Here is a 22,489-nt window from a genome sequence, read left to right as displayed (position 1 = left end):
TTATGTAACTGCGATTTGTCGAAGTTTTCATTCCATCATGGCAAATCTTGTAGCTGTCAGCGGGTGTAAAAGAAATTAAAAGTTGTGAAGCTACCTGTTATGTTGGGTATTTAACAGGTTTAAATGATCAAAATGTGGTTAGTGTTCTTATGGTAATTTTTAAATCTAAAAATGTAGATGTCAAAAAGGGTGAGAGTACTAAAGGTATTTCCTTTTGTAATTTAAAATGGCTATTTTTTACCATCTACTCAACAAATGTGGGAATAAGGATTGAGCCTTTACTTCTTAGCTCAGCTACGACTACAGTCCTTCATCCTTTATACCAAAGAATGATTTGGTATAAACAAGCTCCTCCAGCCCACCTTCCTATGAAGTTATTCATCTTTTGAGACTCCACAAGCTGCACAATGGAGAGGCATCACTGATTGGAGGAGAGGCACACCATCTTGATGACATGACTGTAAGCTTGATGGGGTCACTGTATTGTTGGGAGCTGAGAGAACCTCAGCCATCTAATTCCAGCTTGACTCCTGGGAATGATGACTGTGCCAGTTGTCACTGCTTTAGGAACCCCAGTTGCAGGCAGTCAGTGACATTACCCAGGCCCAATTTGTGATGGCTGTATCCTAGAGCCCAACCTGCACTTGGAGCACTTTCACTAGTTTAGCCTCTTGGGAGACTTATATCAAAAATCAAGTACAGGTTAATTGCACACCCAAAAGAAGAAAGAAGAGAAAACACAATGTTTCTGCTGTGGATCTGCCTTTGAGCTATGAAGTTTCCCACTCAAACCTAATATGTAGGATGTTTATATTTAAGACTCCTTTCTTAAGATGACATTGTGCACTTGAATATGTCTCTAGCTATACAGGTTTAGAACATTACAGTGAAGTTCTAGTAAAGTTTTGCTTCAGATAAGAACAGAACAGATAAAAATCCAGTTGTTTTCCTACCCAGTAAGGAACCAGGAAATAATGAAACATTTTATTTTCTGCAATTCATTCAAATACCTCTTAAAGAACAAACAAACATAAAACTAGACAGAAAGTTGGCTTTCCCCTGATCTACATTTGCTTGAACAAAGGTGGACTTATTAGAAATGAAAAAAAGGCACACTTATCGAACTCTTTTTGGAGTGTCTGGGCTGATGCCTGGGAGTTTGTAGGCAGGCACGCTGAGTGTGGCTAACTCAAAGCCGGGGCAGCTCTGCTATTGCTTTAATCAGGGGGGGAATGTGCTTAACAGTCTCACCACGCTTGTTAACGAGATTAATAATTAGCTGTGGGTAGCGGGCACTGTTGCTGCCAGTTAGTCTTGCTGATCTCTTTAGAAAGCAGTGCTCAGCAAATCAGGTGTGTGTTCCAGACAGGGCCCAAGCGAGGGAGCTCTCTGCGAGTCCTGTGCAGTTTTCTTCTGTCCTGTGGCCTGAGCCTGCCTCAGCCCGCTCTGTTTGCGCGTCGCCTTGTGTGTTGCTGTGTTTTGATATCTGATAAAAATACCACTCCCTTGGAAAACTAATTAGAACAATGTTTCTGGAGCAACACGCAGCCTATTTCTCAGGCACATCTTGACCAAGGTTTGACCAAGGTCAAAACACAGTGAATTTATTGTTGCTTTATCATACTCTTAACCTTTGCTTAGCTGTGGTTTCCTTGATTTGTGAGCCAGATGTGAGTTTATATTTTCGAAATTGGAACAAACATTGTATTAAAATTATTGCCTCTTTCTTACACTCAGTGGTTCTCACCTTTCTAAGTCTGCAATCAAAAGTGTCCTAAACAAACATCTGTCAGCCGTGTCAGGAGCACCGAATAATACAAATTGGGACTTCTTGGTGGCGACATTTCAAGCCTCCTCTGCCCCCACCCCTGACACCATGGAAGTGAGCAGCTGAAAGCTCTAAATATTGTCAAGACAGGACAGGATTAGGTGAGGTCAAGGAGAGAACTCGAGATGTTGCCAATTCAAAGGCAACATCTACTGAGCTGTTGTGAGTCTAGCCAACAAAATATCATCATCATCATAAAGTGTGTAGGAGGCGAGAGCAGGGAAGAGGGAAGATCCTTATTTAGAGTGGAGGATAATGAGGAGGAAACCTGTTTCTAAAATGAAACCAGCTCTGGACACACCCAACATGTGTAGGACCATGTCCATAGTACCAGTACTACCATAGAGCACTACCTGAGTGGAAAACCATAGAACACTTACGGACAATTGTGTTCTTATGATTTTGTTATTAAATGTTATCTGCTTTATAAAGTTCTATTCCCTTGCCATAGATTCAGTCTGCGCTGCTAGACTTTATTCTGCAGTCATCCCGTATTCACAGCACACCTTTTAATGTTGGTCTGCAAAGGTTAAACGAGTGGAGAGCTGCTGCTCTCTTGTGCAGTCACTGACTGCATAGCCAGGTCTGCGGTTGACTGCTCGGGTCTCAGTTGACAACTTTAAACAAAAATTAGGACCGCCTTCTCCTTCTTCCCTTCTCCTTTCCTCTGACGTGTCATGTTAACCCTCCTCTCTGCATGCTATCAGTGTAATTATGGGTGTATATTTTTCTGCCCCTGAGCTGTGTTATTCTAAAGCCTGGGTGTGGCTAGCTACTATTTTAAGTGCTTGGGAATATTAAAGTGAGAAAAAGACTTGCAGGTGAATTCTTCAGCCTGGCCCCTCTTCTGCTTCAGAGCAGTTTGTTTTCACATGTTGCTATCTGAGGCCAACTCTACATTAATCTCCGAGATGAAAGGTCTGTGAGCTGTGAGGACAATGTGCACAATGAGGGAGGCTTGTCTTAATGCAGTATGTCTGCCATGGATATATTTTTTTGATACTTCAATTTAAATAAGGACTGAAAGCAGATTTCTGCCTCGTTTCAGCAAAAACAAGTCTTTCTTTGCTGCCTGCATATTTGGCACTTGGTCAGACTGAAGATTTGCATTGCTTTGAGACTGGTGTAGAAAGAAGCTTCTGTAAACATTTTGACCTGAGGGAACCTGTTTTTGTCCTCTTCCTTAATTCTATTCACTGCCTCACTTCCTCACGTCTGACCTCTGCCTCACTTTCCTCCCCCTTCCCTTCAGCTTTAGCCTTTGGGGTCACACAGCCTCCTGCTATGTTTGCGGATTGGGGAACCTTCAGTGATGTGCTCTGCAGGGCATTTTGAGGGGCAGCACCAGTTTCTCCATTGTGTGCGAGAGCTGTGTCAGAGCGAACTGCTAGAATGTGTTTTTCCAGTGCTCTGTGGGCGATGAGCAGTTTCCCCCAGCAACCCTGACCCCGTCTTCACCCCAGTGCTGGGGCCTCTCTGACCTCTTGATGTGTTAATCACAGTAAGCACCTCTCTGCTCCTGACGTTCTCACACACAGCCTGCAGATCTGGGCCATTGACAGTCTTGGGATTCCTTGTGGTTCATGCCTTTACTGCAGTTTCTATAGCAAACAGCACTGCAATGCTAGTAAATACACTGATTTTCCTCTGCTGTGTTAGTTTTGTGCTGTGTGTGATTATTAGCTCATGGCAGTTTACCAATACATATTATAGTTTCCTGAAAACCCTTATCTTAGAGTTCAATTAGACACTTGAGGTAGAATTGTCTAGTGTGTAGCAAAATGGTAAACTTTGAATTTCTTTTCAGAGGATTGAGCATCTGAGGCTGTGTAGATGCAAATGGCGCCATCTCATTTGCAAATGTTCCTGTGTACTGCAAATTCGACTGGCACATCTGGTGTTAACGCCACCGGAGAGTCCTGGGGTCATCATCACTACTTGGCTTTTACTGTCTATCTGATATGGAGATGCTTTGCATTATCCCATTTCAGGTCTTAAGAACTTCAGAATTTTAGCGAATAGAACTGGTAAAACAGAAAAGCAACGTATTGAATGTATGTAGTGTTTAATGTGTGAGTTAGGGCTAGAGCTAGGTTTGAGGTTAGGATTAGGGATTGGAATTTGGATTAGGATCACAGTGCTAAGATTTGGGTTAGGTATAGGGATGGTACTAGAGTTAAGATCTGACTTTTACAGTTAAGGTTTTGGTTTAAGTCTAGATCCAAGAGTCATTTGCTCAGTGAGTTAGGGTTGAAGCGAGGATTAACACTGGATATGAGTGTGGGGATAGATTTTTAGGTTTCAAAATAACTCTAAATTACAATACCCTGCTGTATAAATCTGTGCGAAAATCTTTTTTTTTTTTTAGAAAAAAGTGGCAGCCAAATAAATTAATAAATCAGTCAAAATGAGTATTAGTATATCTCTGTAAAAACGGTGAGTGAGAGGAGCACTGTGGATTCCATGGGTTGTGCAGGATTGTCTTTCAGCTCATCCTGCTGTTCCAGCCAGTGCTCATTAGAGCAGGTGTGTCAGAGAAGCGTATACACTGCACCTCATCCCTGGGTCTCTGACAGACCTGTCTGGCATCATTGATTTCCAGCCAGAACCACAGTGAAATGTGTCACTTCTTGCAACAGTGACTTTAAATCGTCTTGTGTGTGTTAAATATGTGCCTTGTCATGTTCCAAAACAGTCGTTGAAGCCCTGAGCCTTGCCATTGTGAAAAGAGCAAAGTGAACACAGAGATGGTGCGGTTGTAGGAAGCGCAGAATCCGCAGTTCAAACATGGGCAGCGACTGGTAGCTTGGCCCTGCATCTTGTGCAAGGATCTGTGTGTGCGGTCATTGGGAGACAGATATTCACAGCGTGGGCTTGACAATGTAGAAATGTGTTGATTAATCACAAAGAAAGCTCTAAGAAAACATGTCTGAACGAAGTACATAACCAAGAGGATTAGTGTAAGGGAGCAGTTGGCACCATTTCAGGTCTTGATGAGTTGCAGGTAAGCAGATGCTGGATATTTTTTTTGTTACCTTTTCGAGTAAATGTGTACAGCGACCTTGCCTCCATTTGTTCCTCTTCTACAGCGCTGTTTACTCGTGAGCCCTGTTTCCATTCCTGTGGTCGGCTGCTCTGGTAGGTTCAGAGTTTCTGTGACAGGAAGAGGGAGCGTCTCTGCCTGTGACAGTGGCACAGGTGGCTGTCAGTCACGTGTCTGCCGCTCTGCCTGTGAGAGTTCAGCCTCTGCCTGGTGGTCAAGCTCAGGGACTGTCGCTGTCGCTCAGATGCTCCTGCTCAGCTGAGCTGGTCTCTGCCTGATGCACCTCTGCCGCACAATCGTGGACCTGGTTATGCTCCATAGTTTTTTTTCTGCAAAATTTTGAATTTTTATATGATTTCTTTACGTTGAATGTCAAACTTTTAGAGCATAGAATTGTTTTAGTGAAACACTTATGTTCAGGTCATTTACTGCTTCTGAGATGCACAGATTAAAAAAAAATCCTCAGAATGATGTAACGTGCCTTTACAAATTTTATATAGGACTTCGCCTGTTTGTGTTCTTTATATTATCACGTTTCATTGATGTTTACTGATGTTTGCTCATGAGTCAGAATATAACTTGTCCCTGTTTTAAAAACGATTATCTCATTATTTGCAATGGGCAGGCAGAGGATTGCCAGCCACAGGCAGAAGCTGTTAGTATGTGTGAAGCAAGTAGCAGCCGTCAGATGGGGAGTGGCTCTTGCTGAAAAGCACATTGTGTGGCAGGAACAAAGCTTGCCGGCCTACTGAGAGCACAGAGCCTCCTTTCAAACCTGCAGCCCGCTTCCTGGTCTCTGAAACTCCTTTGTGGCACTGACATTTGTCCTGGGTAATACAACCTCCTCATTCGCTCTCCTGCTGGGTCACTGCCCATGGAAAAATAAACACAAAAAAAACAAAATGAGGAAAATGCCATTTAAATGCTCCATATGTTGTCTTTTAAACCTAAGAGTTTTGCATACTTCTGTAAACTTTGAGGTCCGTATTTAAAACCTCAGTTGAGATACATAGGAGCAATACCACTTCAGCGTGCATAGCCTGTTGAACAGAGGCTGGAATTCTTTAAGATCCAGTTTGTGAGATGCACAGCTTCTTTTAAAGGGTTGTACAACTAGCTGTTTCTGCTGGGTGTCCGTCCAAAAGACATTTGTAGATAAGTGTGCTCACTTTCTCCTAGGACACTGGCTGTGACAGCCCCCATCTACTGTATAGGAAGCCTAATAATCCCTATCTGCTTTTTCAACAGCCATTGCTTCATCTTTTGTAATAACATTAGTGCTTACATTTGTATATATTTGCCTCTTCTATTCACTAGTGAACCACTGCTGTCATGAGACAAGTAGAAGTACATACCTGGATGCAGTAACCTGTATTGGAAGTCCTGCATGTTTTCTAATAATTTACATAACTAAAAGACATACCTACTTGACTACTATGACTACTCCTGACAGGAGGCAGGAAGTGAACTTGCATTGTGTGGAATGCATTGCCTGTCCTGTTGGTCTCAATGACAGGCGATATACATGGAAGATCGATCAATAGATGTCCCTCATGAATCCCTGGTGAAAACTGTTCAATACTGGCTCATTATCCTCGACAGCCATTGAAGAATGTGCCATCACTGAAAGGCCCTTGTTCTTTAGCAGCTGTGGCTGCTGTTTATAGTATTCATGTCTGTCCTCGGGGGGTAATGCTTTGGAAGAGCCTGGTCTCACTTACTTGTTGAAGAACAGGATAATATTAGAAAGCTGTAATTTTAACCATAATCTCCTTGTTTTTCCTCGTCATGGTTAGCTTCCTGTAGCTTTACATTCACATTGCTTGCCACTGCCTTGCACTGAGGATGTATCTCAAGTAGCTTCTCTGTCTTGAGTGGCATTCAGGCAGCTGTGCCTTGTGCTGTTGCGGTATCGATTACAGCTTTATGGAGACACATGGCGTCTTGAGCTCAGGCTGGTGGAAGGAGGCTGCTGGTCCTGTACATTACTGCGACTTAAAGAGCTGAATCCAGCGTCCATCTTGACAACCACATTCAGCTTCCCTCATGTCATTAGGGTGCTCTCACCTTCTGTGTGCTCTTCCCATGTGCTCTGGAGGTCATCCCCAGCCCTTCCACCCTAAGAAAACAAACATTCCTTCAGATTTCCAGGTTGATTGGTAAAATATGACAAAGGTGTATTAAATGCGCAGATGTTCGGTAGGGCAAATCGATGAACTGAGAAGAGTGGTAAAGCTCAGCAAGATCAATTAATGCTTCATGTGCAGATTAAAGTGCACATGTGATGATGCAAAAGTTCTGTGTTTCACAGTGTAAAAAGGCCAGTGAAGCCAGCGAGCCGCTAGAAACAGCTGCTGCAAGGTCAGACAAGGGAGGTCTGTGCCACACTCGGGAGTGCTGCAGGGACTGGGGCAGCAGCGATTGCGGTTCTGGGCTGTTTAACTGATCGCCCTCCTCTCTTCAGTGGTCCGTGGTGTGGAGAATGGCCAATACCAGTGTTGGAGAGGAATCTCTTTGTACTGGCCACAGGCTATTCATTACACATGAGCCTAAGTTTTTAATATGATGTAAAAATAGATCCACGTATATTTCATGCTAAATGAAGCCATATTGGTAGACATTTCACAGCACAGCTTGTTTGCTTTTGCGGTCTTGAACAATTCAATCCTGCAACAAAACTTTTTGGAACAACATTAAGCTCAGATCGTCCCTGTGTTTCTAAACCCCGGTTGTGGGATGACACTTCCCACAGGAACACCCACACTCTCCTGATATTTCTTCAAAAACAGTGAGAGATTTGCACAGCTAGATAACTTTAGCTGTCCTGTTTAATGGCATTAAGAATATAAGAAAGGTTACAAACAAGAGGAGGCCCATCTAGCCTGTTCGGTAGCTGCAGTGAATTGGCCCAGGTCCTCATCCAGTCCGTGTATCAGCCTCAGCAGCGTGGCCAGGCTGTTCTTATTTTTAAATGCACTTCCGTGTAGGTTCCACTTGTGTCCTCTGGTTTGTGTTTCGGTGTTGTCTGGAGGAGTCTGTGTTTGCGCAGAGATGTGTGCTGGACTGGAAGGGCCTTCTTTCACCAGGTCGTCTTCATATTCCTCTCTCTTTTCTCTCCTTTCCTCCTCTCTTCCTCCTCCATATTCCTCTCTTCTCTGCCACTGTCTGTCCCTGTTGTTTCTGTGCTGCTCACCCCGGCCCCATGAAACACTGAGTCATGCCACAGCTTTCCTATTATGTAACATTCTCTTTTTTTTATGTCTTTTCATGAAAGAGCATTGATTTGTTCTGGGCACTCAACCGCAAATTGCAAGACAAACACAAGGCTTGCCTTCCAACAACATTTTCTTTCCATCTAATATTTGTGAGTGGCCACTTATGTCTCTGCGGACCAAAGCCTCCGTGTTCTCTGAGCTCTCCGAGTGCTGCTCTCTGTGGCCGTGACGGACTGTAGCGAGTGCTGTATCATGCTCAAGGGGGCCTTAATTTAGAGCCCTGCTGTATTAAACTGAGTGCTTCAAACATGGAACCACTGTTCTGCTTTGTCTACACCCTGTGGTAGAAATATAAACTGTTTGTATGAGCCTCTGTTTCAGAGAAGCCATGATGTAATTGATGTGTTTGTCCTCTTGGTTTTGTGCTTAGTGTTGTGTCGTATACATATTGTTCTATTTACGTCAAGGTAGCTTAGATAGATGCATCAATAGGGAACAATTCTGTTGCGTCTTTCATGAATTGAAGCACTGAGCACTGAGAGAGAGATGTCTGCAGTTCAGTAATATTGTTGATATTTGACTTTCCCCAGGATGTAGGCTAATGCTTATTAAGAGAGTGCTGTGTGGTTCGTTGCGGTTTTGCGGCTCTGTGCTGCATATCCGACTCAATCCGAGAAAGCTGGGCTCCCCGCAGGGAGAACAGATTGACATGCAGATCCCCTCCCTCAGGCCAGAGAGCAGTATCTTTGTTCCCCAGAATGCTCTGAAGACCCCAACAACAAGGACAGGTGACAGATGGTGTTTGGAAGTTTTAACTTCTGGTCGTAAATGTTGACTTGCACATTTGTGTGTGTGCGCAGTTTGCATTATATGAGGGGTGCACCCAGTCCTCTTTCAAACTTGGTGTGTCCACTGCCTTGTCACCGCTGTGCTCTGCCTCAGAAGAGAACATGGCTGTACTAGATCTGCTCTAGCCAAAGGAATTGATAAGACCCCCTTTGAACAGCAATTTGATCAGTTTAACGCTTTATAAGCTTGTAGACTCTTACATAAGTCAACACCAGGAGCATGATATTTCAAGACCTGCCTTGTTATAGATGCATTTGCACGCTTAGACTTTTGAAGTTAAAATAGTCTTTTCTGCTTGATCGGTAGGCCTATATTTTGTAGAGGAATGTATTTATCATAGAACTGGTATTTTTCCCCGTGTAACACTGCTGACCTGTATATTAGATCAAGAATGGCATCGGATTGTCCCCAGTTGTGTTGTTTGGCCAGATCTGCGCTGTATATTAGTGTTGGCCTTATGTGTGCAATCAGAGCTGGAAAGGGGTGGTGTTTGAGGGGTTGTTTTGTGGGGAATGCCTAAAATCAAAGGGCACCAGACTGACGAGCGTTCCAAAACCCCAAGGCTCGTCAGTCAATGCTCTCTTCCTTTAGGAGGCACATCACAAGGGCCCATTTTGGTCTGCAGCTCATTGATCAGAACGTCTTTTTTTAACTCGGGGAGCACAAAGAATCCACTTACAGGAACATTAGAAAAGCTAGGGGCTATCTGATGGAGATGTGTGGTATGACTTCACACGCGGTAGAGCTGGGTGACAGGAGAACAGGCGTTGCAAAACGGGCACACTGATCTAGATCGCAGATTCATTTCATGTATTCTAGGAAAAGAGAACAGTACATCTCATGGACATGTACCATGACGGGAAAGAAGGGGTTTCATGGCCCAGGTCACACAAGGTCTTTCATTGTGCATCTTTGTCAGTCCCTGTGCTTTGGCAGTTGTTCCGGTGTCCCTGTGTGTGAGTTCTAGCTGTTGTGGTTAAATGAAGGCTCAGCCCTGAACTTGAGGGGGTGAGCCAGATGTGTATATGAGACTATATGATATGAGACTAATTGCACAGCAATGTGATCCCTCTATTTTCTAAGCTATAGAGGTTTAGTAGCCATCAAAGCTTGTGAAAAATCTCTTGTGAAAGAGATTTGTGGTACCATACAAATAACCAAATAACCTGGATAGGTTCGTTTCATGTGTCATGCTTTTATGTTTGTTTTAATATGTTACTATACTTTTCTTTGTTTCACCACCTATTGTGTGCTTTTTTCCTTGGTGGTACTCGGCCAATTATGGTGCCGCAGCTTTGGGAATCCCAGTCACAGTAAGGTAATGGCATGACCCAGCACGACCCAGGCTCGAACCCTTGATGATAGCTCTCAGACTGTGCTTGGGCTCAGTGTTTTCACCACTCCAGCTGAGCCACACGCTTGGTTTGCTAGGTTGAAGTTCTTATAAGCACAGATAAAGGAGAACTTCTGTGGCAGGTTGAAAAAAAATGTTCATGTGCTCCTTTTTTCCATCATTATTGTCAGCTTCCTATATTGTATATGTACTGTAATCGATATATGTAGTGGTTTGTGATTTATACTTAATTTTTCACTTTCATTTGTTTTTCTTATTTTTAAAAGTGTTTTAAAAAAGAATTGTCCTTATTTTCTTGAAAAGCCTTTGTAAGGAAGATGAGATGCTTATTTACAGTAGACTGGGTTTGTCTGCATCACGGTCGGGTGGTTGGCTTTAATGCAAGTGTGGTGGAAATACTACGGGAATAATGTGGCTGGGAGTGAGAGGGGCTTATTGTAGGAAGAAATGACAGTACTGAAGCGTCGATCACTGAGAGGAGTTGACCTCGATAATGACAATGTTTTATCCAGATTAGAGAGAGTAGCCTTGAAACCTTCATTCAGCAGAGCCTGGGGTGTGGAGTGATATGTATGCTGGCTGTGTGATATGTGGGTCAGCTGGCTGCGGGTACACAAGGGCACTAAACTCACAAGCCTGTGCTCAGGGATCGTAACCTGTAGTCCACTTTACTGTGTAGCACTGAATTCCTGCCCCGATCAACTGCTGCCATATTACTGATGTTATTCTCTTGGCAAAGAGGTGCACAAAGGGCGGACCACATCGTCATTTTGCTGCACACTGAGGTTCGGTTTATGAGTCTAGAGTGTGGAGTACAGTCCGGAAACAAGACCATCTGCTCATGAGCAGGTGAGACAGTCAGTCCCACCCTGCTCAGCAGTTTTGTCGATTCTATTTTGCCACAGAGCCTAGGAGGGCAGTTAAGTTCTTCGCGTGGCTGAAGAGTCGGAGTGTCGTGGAGCCACATGCAGTCGAACCCGGATCTCATTGATCACCTCACAGCACCTCACCAAGAGCCAGATAATGAAGCTTCTGCACACAGCACAGTGAGCGCCCTTTGCTCTGGACTCTAGTTTATTTACTACAGCGTGGAAGACCTCAGTGCAGCCTGAGAGCTTTTACTTAACATTTCTTTCTGTTCCTTAAAGGGGACTGTGCAGCCTGAGAATTGTGTGATGTATGTGTCAGTTAAAATAAATCGGGAACAGCTTCTAGTCTGCTTACTCTTTTAGGTATTTATTTCATGGTGTAATACTTTCATGCCAACACAAGAAATGAAGTACATGGTGGTGAATCTCATTTGTCAAGGTTTTCATGGTGATAGAATGTCCATTAAAGGTTTCAGGAGCACTTCTGTTGAGAGTGTTTGTGTTTTCTTGTTTCGTCTCTGCCTCTGTGAATTCTAACTATAGGTTCAGTTCAGGGGTTTGAGAGACTGTCTTCCCGGGGGCTGGGGTTTCAGGCTCATCTGCAGCTCAACGGCAGACATGGATACAGACACTCCTGGATTACAGAGCTTGTCTGAGCCTTTGAGAACAAAGAGAAGCACCGTGACATCGGAGATGCGAAAGGTCACACGAAGAAGGAGACCTGAAAGGTGCTATTGTGTAAGAGCAACTGGCAGGCTTGGGACGTTCCAAAGGGAAGTTTTACTACTGATTTCTGTTACTCCCCCATCGAAAGCCTGGCCTAGTGAGATTTTTTAGTTTTTGTTTATATTTATTCACAGCATTTTCAATTGCAGTTAATGCTTATTTTGAATTGTTTACTTTACACGGAGCAAGTAATTCAAATTAAGAATAGGTATTGGTTACAAGCAATAAGAAAAATAAGAATGGTTACAAACAAGAAGTTTGGTGTTTGGTGGTTAGTTTAGTATTTAAACTTTGTTTTAATATCTGTCAGAAACTCTTGTCCTGCTAAATCAGGCAGACATCTTGCAGTGTGATGTCTGACACTTAATGTTCAGTATATATCTGTATGCTGTAAGATAGAGGGTAACTTTGCCGGCAGGGAGCTCAGCATCCCTGGAAGCACAAACCGTCAGTCAGCTGTTGCCTTTTAGTGTCTTTAAGGTTCTGCATTTTCTTAAGCATTTTTGGAATTCTTTGCCAAAGATTGAGCTGCAGTAGGAAATGAGCAAATCCTGGCTGTTGCTGCAGCTACTTCAACTTGTGGAGCTGAGCAATGACTATGGAGCTTTCTGTAGGAAGAGAAGAGACTGCTGTGATGACTTAGCAATACCCTATCCCATGTTAGGCCGATAAAGTTTTTTTTTCTGTCTACATGCAAGGCAGTGCAGTGTATTTGGTCTGTACTTAGCTATGAAAATGTTTTCAGGCACCGGACTGCTTAATAATGTTCCACTTAAAAAGGGGAGCAAGGGACTTTGTATTTATGAAGTGCTCATTGCTTTGTGTCCAGTCTGTTTTCTTGCTCCTTTTTTTTAAGTTTGGCACTAATCCAAAAAGGTGAACACGGAGCCTAATGTGCGAGGACTGTCAGTGAAGAAAGACAATGCTGAGAGCAGTGAGGAGGGAAATCGCAGAAGATTTAAATACTAAAAGAGCTTCTACTGCTTGGATACTGTCTGGAGATCAAACTACTCCCTATCTTGTTTTGCATGGACTCCGTACGCAATACCTGTGTCATTAAAACAGTTTTATGTTGATTTAACATAAAATTTTAAAAAATTAAAAATAATTTTAATTCTAAATTATGCCAAATAGATTAGGTTATAAAAACAAGAGAAGCCATTCCTCCCATTGACCAGTATAGTAACTCATTTATCCAAGAACCTTCTTCAGCTTCTTCTTAAAGGGACTTGCTGAACAGGCTTTGACTTCTTATCCCCAGATGGATACCAGATTTACTGAAATTATATGAAAATATAATGGATGAAAGGATTTTAAGATTTGAAAGATATTCTAGATGTTTTATAAGACTCAGTTTTAGGAATGACAAAATATACTTTGAACAAACTGCAGTATGTCCAAAATTCAGCAGCCAGAATCCAGACCAGGTCTAGTGCAAGTGATCACATTACTCCTGTCCTGGAGTCCTTGCACTGGCTTCTTGTCAAATTCTGTGTGGACTTTAAAATCCTCATGCTCACCTCAAAGGCTCTACATGGCTTGGCACCTCAGTACCTGTCTGAACTATTATCGCCCTACTCCCCACCTCGCAACCTTCGCTCTTCTAATTCTGCTCTCCTTACTGTCCCCCAAGCCCGTCTACATTGTATGGGTGACAGGGCCTTCTCCTGTTATGCCCCCAAGCTCTGGAACTCTAAACCCCAAGGATATCAGAGAGTCACCTTCTCTAAACTCCTTCAAATCCAGACTCAAAACCCTCTCCTTCAGAAAAGCCTTTACTTAACTGGCTCCTTTCTTCACCCCTCTGCTTTTCTTAGTACCACCATCCACGTCCCCTCTGTATATTGTAATTGTGTTTTATCTTGTGTATTCTTTTTATTTATTGTTGTTGTCATCCTGTAAAGCGCTGTGAGAAGCCACCTTTAAAGGTGCTATATAAAATAAAGTTTATTATTATTATTATTATTATTATTATTATAATAAATCAACATTTAGGTCTCTTACATACATGTAGTTCTTTTCTAAGTGATGTGTTAATCTGAAACAAATCTAGGCTTATACATTTGGAATGCATACCAGCATTTGTAACTTTTGTTTTGTATAACACTGCTGTTGCACAAATTGCAGGCTTTTCTAGTTTTATTTTTCCTTTCACATTTTAGGTTGTTGTGAATGATTTAGAAACAGCTCATGGTTTGAGCTGTTCCTAGTCTTTTGTCACCAGATGAAGAACCACTATGATGCATGATGTGACTCCATGTTGAATTTGTACTGTTTTTACCAGATATGACTTTGAACAAAAATAGTAAAGTGTTGATCTCATAAGCAGCCCTCCTGTTTAGCCTCTAACATGGAGCCAGAGGCTTGTCTGGCTGTGTTGTGGATTTACTTCAGTGCTTTCACGTCATTTCTGTTAAAGGGGTCTTTCTCCCCTACAGAAATACGATGTCTTATGCCAGCATTTTCTTATTTTGATTTTGTGTCTCTGTCTTGTCTTAAGCCATGCGTGTTAAATCTGCTGCTCTGCTATCAGTTCACAAGAGGAGATGATTCTTGTAACCTCACTGATTTATACTGCAGTGTACTATACTTCATGATTCTTGTAACCTCACTGATTTATACTGCAGTGTACTATACTTCATGATTCTTGTAACTTCACTGATTTATCCCGCAGTGTACTATACTTCATGATTCTTGTAACCTCACTGATTTATACTGCAGTGTACTATACTTCATGAGCACGTGAAGAACCCGCGGCTTCAGACTGGCACATTGGCATAAAGTACACAGTGGAGATCATGCAAACTTAAGCTAAAAATATGAACAGAAGTGCCCCAAATGACAGGAGTCGTGAAACAGTAAAATACAACGAATTCCTGATCTGATGAAAGCAGGCATAGCCATAAAAAATTTATTGTGTGCTAGCTTTGAAAGGACGGGAACGGCAGGGCGATGACGGCGAATGAGGGTGTGTGCCAGAGCCACATCCATTTCTGAAAAAGGTGCAATGTGAGTCATGGCTGTGCTCAGAGGTACTGGGAGCTGTAGGACCGGAGCCGGGACAAGCCCAGGCACTGACTCTGGCTTTGCCTAACGGCACCTTCGGCACAAGCCCCACCCTTCGTAAACTGCGGTTGAACACAGCCCTGAAAAATCTAGGATGTTACCAGGTGCGTTCCCATGCTGCCTGCAGTACAGCATATACAGAAAAAACTTGGTACGCTGATCCTCCCAGCTCTTTCTTGTGACCGAAGAAGCGCTGTGTGATCCATACCTCGTGGGGTATGCCACTCCTCATGCGTCTCCTGTACAGAGTACTTCCATTTACAGGAGAAGTGGTTTTTCCTTGGTTCAAATAAGTTACATTATGTGCATTTATAAAATCCCTTGCCGACTGAAGAGTGACACGTAAACTCCCAGAGGAGACCTCGATTGTACATACTATAAACAGTAGCACTTTACTCAAGTGTATGTGTCTGACCCTCCATGCTGAGACAGCATGCTCTGGAGAGCGTGTCAGCACAAGGATGTTGTGTGATTGTATTGGTAGCTAGTAAGTTCAAAATTGTAAAGCTGTAACCTCTTACATTCATTTGATAAAATGCGTTGTAGTGCTATTTTGTAGACAGAACCACAAGCATGAGCTGGCTTTTAAAAAATACATCCCTGCCGTGGAACTCGGATACAAGACATACTGATTTAACTCAGATGTCTCATTGTCCAGCTTTACTTTTTTGAGTGAACCTAGACAGGTGACAAAATGTGATCCTAGATTTTTGTATGCTGTAATGCATCCTGTCTCTTTCCTCTCTCTGCAGACCAGCCCTCCCTGTGCAGATCAATGAGCCTGCTTGAGGCTGATGGAAGAGAAGGCACTCAGCAAGCCCAGCATGGTCTCCAGGCTTCCCAAATTTGGTGTTCGGCCTCCAGGGTCCAGCCTGCTACCCAATGGCTCTGGCTCTGACCAACGTAATAGTGCTCCTGAGGGCAAGGGGTGTCCTGCAGCCCGGCAGAATGGAGTGGTGCGGATGTCCTCCTTTTCTCTGAAGTGGAAAAAAGGCAGCGGAACTTCAAGCTGCCTGACGAGCCCTGAGGAAAATGCAGATTCTGTGGAGAAAGTAGAGGAGGGAGGCAGCGGTCGGCTTCAGCAGCAGCAGTTGGCTCCAGTGAGAGAGATTAAGAAGCCCAGTGCTCCAAACATCAAGTTACGGAAGACGACTGGAGCCTCGACAGCCCCCAAACCTGTATCCCAGGCGTCCAGTGCTGGCTCAAGAGGGGGCTTGATCGCCGGCCGGCCCCTGTCTGGACAAAATTTCTATAGCAGCAAGGCAGGTTTGAATGGCCTTGGTAATGGTAGCACTAGCCGGTTTGGGTCAGGTTTGCAGAGGCCAAGGGCCAACTCGGGCTCGGCACGAAGCAGCTCCAGGGAAAGCCTTACCCAGTCCAGCGACAGCCTCAAGTCCCTGTGTCTGGACAATATTGTGCGCTCCCAGAGCTTCTCCCACTTCAAACAGCTCCCCTCCCCTCCTAGCCTGTCCATGACCCGCTCCTACTCTTTCAACAAGGCAGTGGAATTGGCCAAACCTCTTGCAAACCCTCAATTGCACAACAAAACCAAGCCTACCACATCTGCTCCTGTCCTGCCCAATGGGAGGGGAGGTGGAGGAGGAGGGCCCCCCAAGGGCCCTTTGACACGTCCAGTGGGTAACTCCAGTACCACGCCCTCCCATGGCGCCCTGAAGAAACCACTGCTGCCGAATTGCATGCTGGGCAAGCCCTCGGTGCTCAGCTATAGGAAGACACGCCCCTCCCTGGTCAAACCTTCTCGTCCATTGCTTGCAGGGAAGGTGGGTGTAGAGACAGTGGCAGTTGAGGAGCAGGGAGAGTCAGGGGTTGGGAAAGGAAACCTGGAAGAACCTTCACCCACCACACCTGAGGCCAAGGACCCTGAAGACACTGAGAAACCAGAGTTCCTTGAGCGGCTGCAGGAGGGGACAGCCTATACTCTGAGGGAGCAGGAATCAAACATGCGGTACCTGGGCGAGGGTCTCGAGGACATGTCCCTCTCCTCTACTTCCTCTCTGGAGCGCAATGACACAAGCGAGGAATACCTGGATGATTTTGATAACCTGGGCAATGGAGGTGGGATGTTACTACTCCCTGCCTCTGTTGAAGGCCTTCTTCAATCACAGCCTGAGATAGATGACAATGTGCCTAGGAACAGGGCGGATGGTACTCCCACACAGATGCACCTCAGTGGCTTCCTGTCTGATGGCATGGACTGGGTGGAGGTGGGGCTGCCAGGTGAGGTCGGGTGTGAGTACTGGGACGGGGTGGAAAGATACACTCATTGTGCGACAGTGACAGGCCGAGGTATAGATCGGGGATGCACAGATTTGAAATTAGGGCAGCAAGGTGAGCTCTTAATTGCCTGTTTTAATTGTTTACTTGCTAAGATGAACTAGTTTAACTCTTTATCCTAGATCTAGGCTCATGATACATGGCTAACTAGAAAAGCTTTTGGACAACAGTTGTGCTGCCCTGGTTTACAGTAGGTTATTTGTGTGGAAGGGAAGGATCGCCCGTTGAAGTCAAAGAGCGATTGTCTTGTTATGTATTCCTTTTATGGCCTGTGGCCATAGAGTTGTTTTGCAGGTTTAAGTGGACCTGTAGATTTGAGCCCCTGGCCTTGCATGATTTAGCTAGCTTATCGACAGCCCAGATTAGTGGACCATCCTGATAGCCTTTTCCTGTCAGTGAGTTAGCAATATGATCTACAGCTTTTTTCCAGGCTGATGGTGTTTGTCTCCCCTCACCCCCTGCAGGCACAGGCAGTGAGGAGGCTTATGGGCTATTGGAAGGGCCCAATGCTCCCTTCTCTCTTTCCCCTGAGGGAGACTTTCCTGCCGGTTCGTCCCTTGAGCTCTCCCCTTCTGACAGCTCTGGGGGGACCTACATGTGGGATGAAGAAGGCATGGGGGAGCCACTGGGCCCTGCCACCCACCCCTGTGGTAGCTATGATGACTCTGACATCAACAGCATGGTGAGGCCCTTCTTCTTATCTTTTGACTAATAATGCAAGCTGTGGCTGTTCTATACAGTATAGATGTGTGTCATAACAATGACACGTGATCCAGGCAATCTACATGCTTTAAAATATAAAAGTGTCACCAATAATACATTTTTAATAATGAAAAAAACACTGCAAGATAATTTTTTCCAGTGTTAAGCAATGTAGTCAAGTTGGGTGATTGACTCCCAGAGTATTTTAAAGAGATGAATGATTGGAGTTTAACGCTGATCATCAGTTTCACTTGAAGAGCATAAAACTGTTGGCCTGACTAATCTTTTGACAGGTGTTACAGTTAAAGCATGAAAACTTGTGTGGGCAAAAAAGGATGCTACTTGTTCTTGAACCCAGTGTTTATGTGTTTGTGCTCAGTGCCTGTAGTCATACAACTCTACAGTTCCTTCGTTTTCTGCACTGTGTTCAGGACAGGGTGAGATTTTCTAGTAGAGTTCAGCAGGCTGTCAAAAAAGTAGAACTGGAAGCATTTCTAGGTTTCTGACCAAGCTGGAAATCGCCAGTTATTTTTTTTATTCTTAGTTCACCAGCAGTAACTCGTGTATCTGGTCGAGAGACAATTAGGTATGTTGACATGCTCCCATCGTTTGACACGTTGCGAGCTCCACGGTGACCGGCAGGAGAGCTGGCACTGGCTGGAGTGGCAGATCTCTCAGTGATGTCAATACAAGCCTACATGTGCCCAGTGATTCTCATATGTACTGTAAGTCACTTTTGCGGTGTGAGCCGAGACATGCTGGCCTGGTAGTTTAATCTCAACCATGCCCCAAAAGCTTAACCTGCGCCCCCCAGAAAGTGCCTTCACTCGCTGAGTCTTGCAGGAGGTCTGTGTAATGTTTACACAGTAATGTACTATAGTAATACATCTGGTCTTTGACTTTTTCAGCCATGTGGACAGGGCTGCAGATAATCCTCATGTGACCCACCTCACTGCACTCAACTTACAATTCTAAAGATTAGAAAGATAATTTAAAAGATCCCATGACACTGTGCAAAAGAGTTGGAGTTTTAATTAATTCCCATCTGTACTTTCAGTCTTCTCTAACTTATTCTCTTAATTCTACTGATGCAGCTATTTCTCACTCCTGCACCTGACCTGCTTTCTTATCCTGTGTTAGAAAATATTATATAAATTAATTCAATCAGGTCACCTCCTATATATGAAGCACTTAGGGTTCCTCTGGGTTTCAAGGTGCTATACAAATGTAAGAAAGATATAATAATTCTGCCCTTTAGACTTCTTGGACAGCAACTGCTAATGTTAAAGTGTATGCTGGTGCTAGTCTAATATAAGAATTTTTCAAATCCAGTTCATTGCAGGATTTTGTATCTTAAACCTGTTGACTGATAAATTGATAAATATTTGGTAATTAAAGAGGTAGCTGCACTGGTGTAACATTTGACTTCCCCCACGGATTCAGATCTTGTGTTGACACGATGAAGACTGCCCCCGATTTGCCTGACTTACACTTGTCCCTCATTCTCTCTTCTCCCCTCATCTTTCCCTGGCTGTTAAAAGCTCGATGAGGTGAGGTATGGTCATTCCTGGAGGTGTGCCATTTATCCTGTCAGTCAGTTGAGTGGTATCATCTTCCTGGAAAATAACTGGTTGTGGCCCTAGACGATTTCCGGCAACTGACAGGCTTTGGCCAGTTGTTTCTTGTAACAGTAATAATTTCAGGTTAGACAGAATCACATTTTCCGTCTGGAGACTGAGGGCAGTTGCACAGGATGATATTGCAATTGCACAGGATTGAGGTTTACTTGTAACACCTCTCCCGTCACTGTCTTATTAACTGCATGTAGTGTGTGCCTGCCTGCCCTTTTAAGGTGTCATTAAATGGTTTTATAAAGGCATACTCTCTTAGGATCTCACTGTGTTTTTTGCAGTTCTGAAACAGACTGTATCATGCTGTAGTACAGTCTTTTTCTGTATTCAAATACACTTCATTGCCTGTGCTTAATTGACCTCTATAAAGAGCATAGTTGTTTTCTTTCTTTTACCGGTTTTCTCATGTTTCACTGCAGTAATTGTATTTGTAGTTTACTTGGTGGTAAGAGGGGTTTGAAACCATTCATGATAAGACCTATTTACATAATAATCACATGACAATGTATCTGCAGTATGGAGTTAGAGCTCTGGACCCATACAACAAATGTCTACTGTATTAATGGGTACAGATAGGAATTCCTTTGTGTCAGACTGTTATTATTAATTATTTTACTATTATGTGTTCACCTGGGACAATTGACAGTTGCACACAATCAATACACAAGTGCCTAAAATAGATATCATGATGTTGCAAAAAATTGCAAACTTCCTGTATAGCAGCATCAAAAAGATAACATGCATCCAGATGTTCCCAGAAGTTCAAATGCTCCAGCACAAAAAGACCCTGTGTACCAGGACCGCAACCTGTTCAGCTGTCTGGAATGGAGAAATCTGAGCCGTTGTATCTGTACAGATGTTTGATGCAGAAAATAATCCTGAAGTGGTAAACGTGCAGAACAATTGCTGTTCTTTGATGATTCTCTTAGAAAGAGATTGAAACTGAGACCTGGTAGTGAATGTGTTAAATTGTTTTATACCTTCATCCTTTTCTCAGCCTTTGTATTCTAGAGCAGGCTTGAAATCTCTTTGTCTGTACTCCAGGCCTATGTCAGGTTGTTTGCAATCAGGGCTGATATTAATCAGATTTAGAGAGATTTTCTTACATTCAATCTGGTTATAGGTCAGCTGTATACAAATCCCTTTGAACTTCTTTACTTACATAACTGGGAGCTTTGTCGTGGATGGTGATGAAAGGTCTCTAAAAACTCCTCTCTGCAGGGGCTCAAAAAACATCAGCAAGCTGAGATGGAGAGACTACTCTTTCCGTGCGCTAAGGGCGACACCTCTTGGACAACTGGCGTCAAAGCAGACTTATCTCAAGACCATGCATGACTGTGCTTGTTCAGACCTAGAAACAAACATTTCCACGCCAATGCAAATCGACTTTAGTCAAATAACTAGTTGTGAGTAAATACAAGCCCAGGTGTATAAGCTCTTATGGTGCATTAAAGTAAGGAAAGTTAAATCTGATAAACTGGCTCTTTAGCGCAAAATGTTTATGGATGTCAACATTGATTCTCGTCTGAAGAAACGTGCAGTGCAGGGGTCTAGTTCTGACGAGCAACAGTAAAATAAAATGCTAATCAATGAAAACAAATAAAAACGATCGATTTCCTTTTTTATCTTTAATGCCTCTTAGTGAGAGCTCAGCGTGCTCAGAGTCTTGGACATTAATTGTATTTCAATAAATCACTCTGTACAATGTAATGCATTTCAAGTCTGGACAGGAATGCTGAAGTTTTTCCATCTTTTTGCTGTTTAGTTCTAAATAGTGTCGAGTGGGATGTGCGTGGAGTGTAGTACTCTTGGTATATTTTTTCTTTATTGTTTCATTGCTGTTTTCTGGCCACAGAGAAAAACTGCTGAGATCCTAAGACAGCAGGCAGCCTGTTGGAACGGATCTCATCTGTCTAGTCAGTGCAGGGTGACTGCTGCCCCTGAACTGTAGACTGCTGTGCTCACTGATGAGATTCTGATCTGAACTCCAGACACAATAGGCTTAAAACTAATAAGCTTTCTTTTCCTGTTTTCCCCTTAAATGTACAGTAGGGCTTCCTCACTTACTAGTAGTAATCATGTTGCACTGTTTGAGTGCTAACCTAGACTTCAGTGCAACGGTAGCAGCTGTGTTTTGTAATCTGGTGTTTGTGAGGTGCTGAAGGTGGCTGTCTGAGCCAGATTGAAAACGGGCCGCTCTCCACTAGCTATAATGGATAAGTGGCACATCAGTCCACTAGGGGGAAGCAGAACCCTATTCTTGTCCTGTAATGGATTTGAAAAAAGGAAACCGCGAACGACACATTGCATATCCCAGTAGAATTGAGACTCTGGAAACAAAGCATGTCATATCTTTATCTTGTGTTGTTTTTTTAAAGAAGATAATTTCCAAATATGTGAAAATTGTAGTGCCGAATTTAGTTACTCTGGCAGTTAGACAACCCCTGGAGCAACAGTTGTGAAGGAATCGTGAGCAGCAGATGCCGTTTATAATTGTTTGATAAAACTGTAATTAGTAATGAATGCATTTAGGTGTTGTTATTTTTATTTTTTTAACAACTTTGTTTCAGTAACAGGAAACGCCAGAAGGCATGACAGTGAAATAGTGCTCTTTGTGGTAGAATTATTTGGTTTGAACTTTTCTTCTTTTTATGGAAACAAGGAGGACATTGCTTTGTATAGCTGTGCCCACCGTGAAGTTTAACTGTAGTGTGTCTCAGTGCTATTTAAAACATGTGTGACCTGTTTAATATAGCATCTGGCAGTAAAGAATGCCTACCTTTTGAGTGCTAGGTCACTCGCAGTGACCTTGTCTCTTCAAACTGGTTGTTAGAAGAGTGCCTTTAATGTCCGGTGTGCTCCCTTTGGTGTGTCTGCTGCAGCCAGATTCCAGTGCTGTGTGCAGTGGGAG

At 43.5% G+C, this 22,489-nt stretch overlaps 1 protein-coding gene across 1 annotated transcript in view; it reads left to right on the top strand.

Annotated features, from left to right (window-relative positions):
• LOC148834820 (serine-rich coiled-coil domain-containing protein 2-like) overlaps positions 1–22,489 on the top strand; it is a 76,505-nt gene that overhangs the window by 4,722 nt on the left and 49,294 nt on the right. Inside the window, exons 2-3 of the mRNA XM_088917045.1 lie at positions 15,703–17,188; positions 17,710–17,927. Coding sequence (XP_088773171.1) covers positions 15,745–17,188; positions 17,710–17,927 — 1,662 coding nt within the window. The 5' untranslated portion in view covers positions 15,703–15,744. The remainder of the gene's footprint in view (positions 1–15,702; positions 17,189–17,709; positions 17,928–22,489) is intronic.

This window comes from Atractosteus spatula, chromosome 5 (genome assembly GCF_055471065.1).
Source record: "Atractosteus spatula isolate fAtrSpa1 chromosome 5, fAtrSpa1.hap1, whole genome shotgun sequence".
Taxonomy (NCBI): Eukaryota; Metazoa; Chordata; class Actinopteri; order Semionotiformes; family Lepisosteidae; genus Atractosteus; species Atractosteus spatula.
The sequence above is the reverse complement of the archived record's forward strand: the minus strand, read 5'-3'. Positions and strand labels throughout refer to the sequence as shown.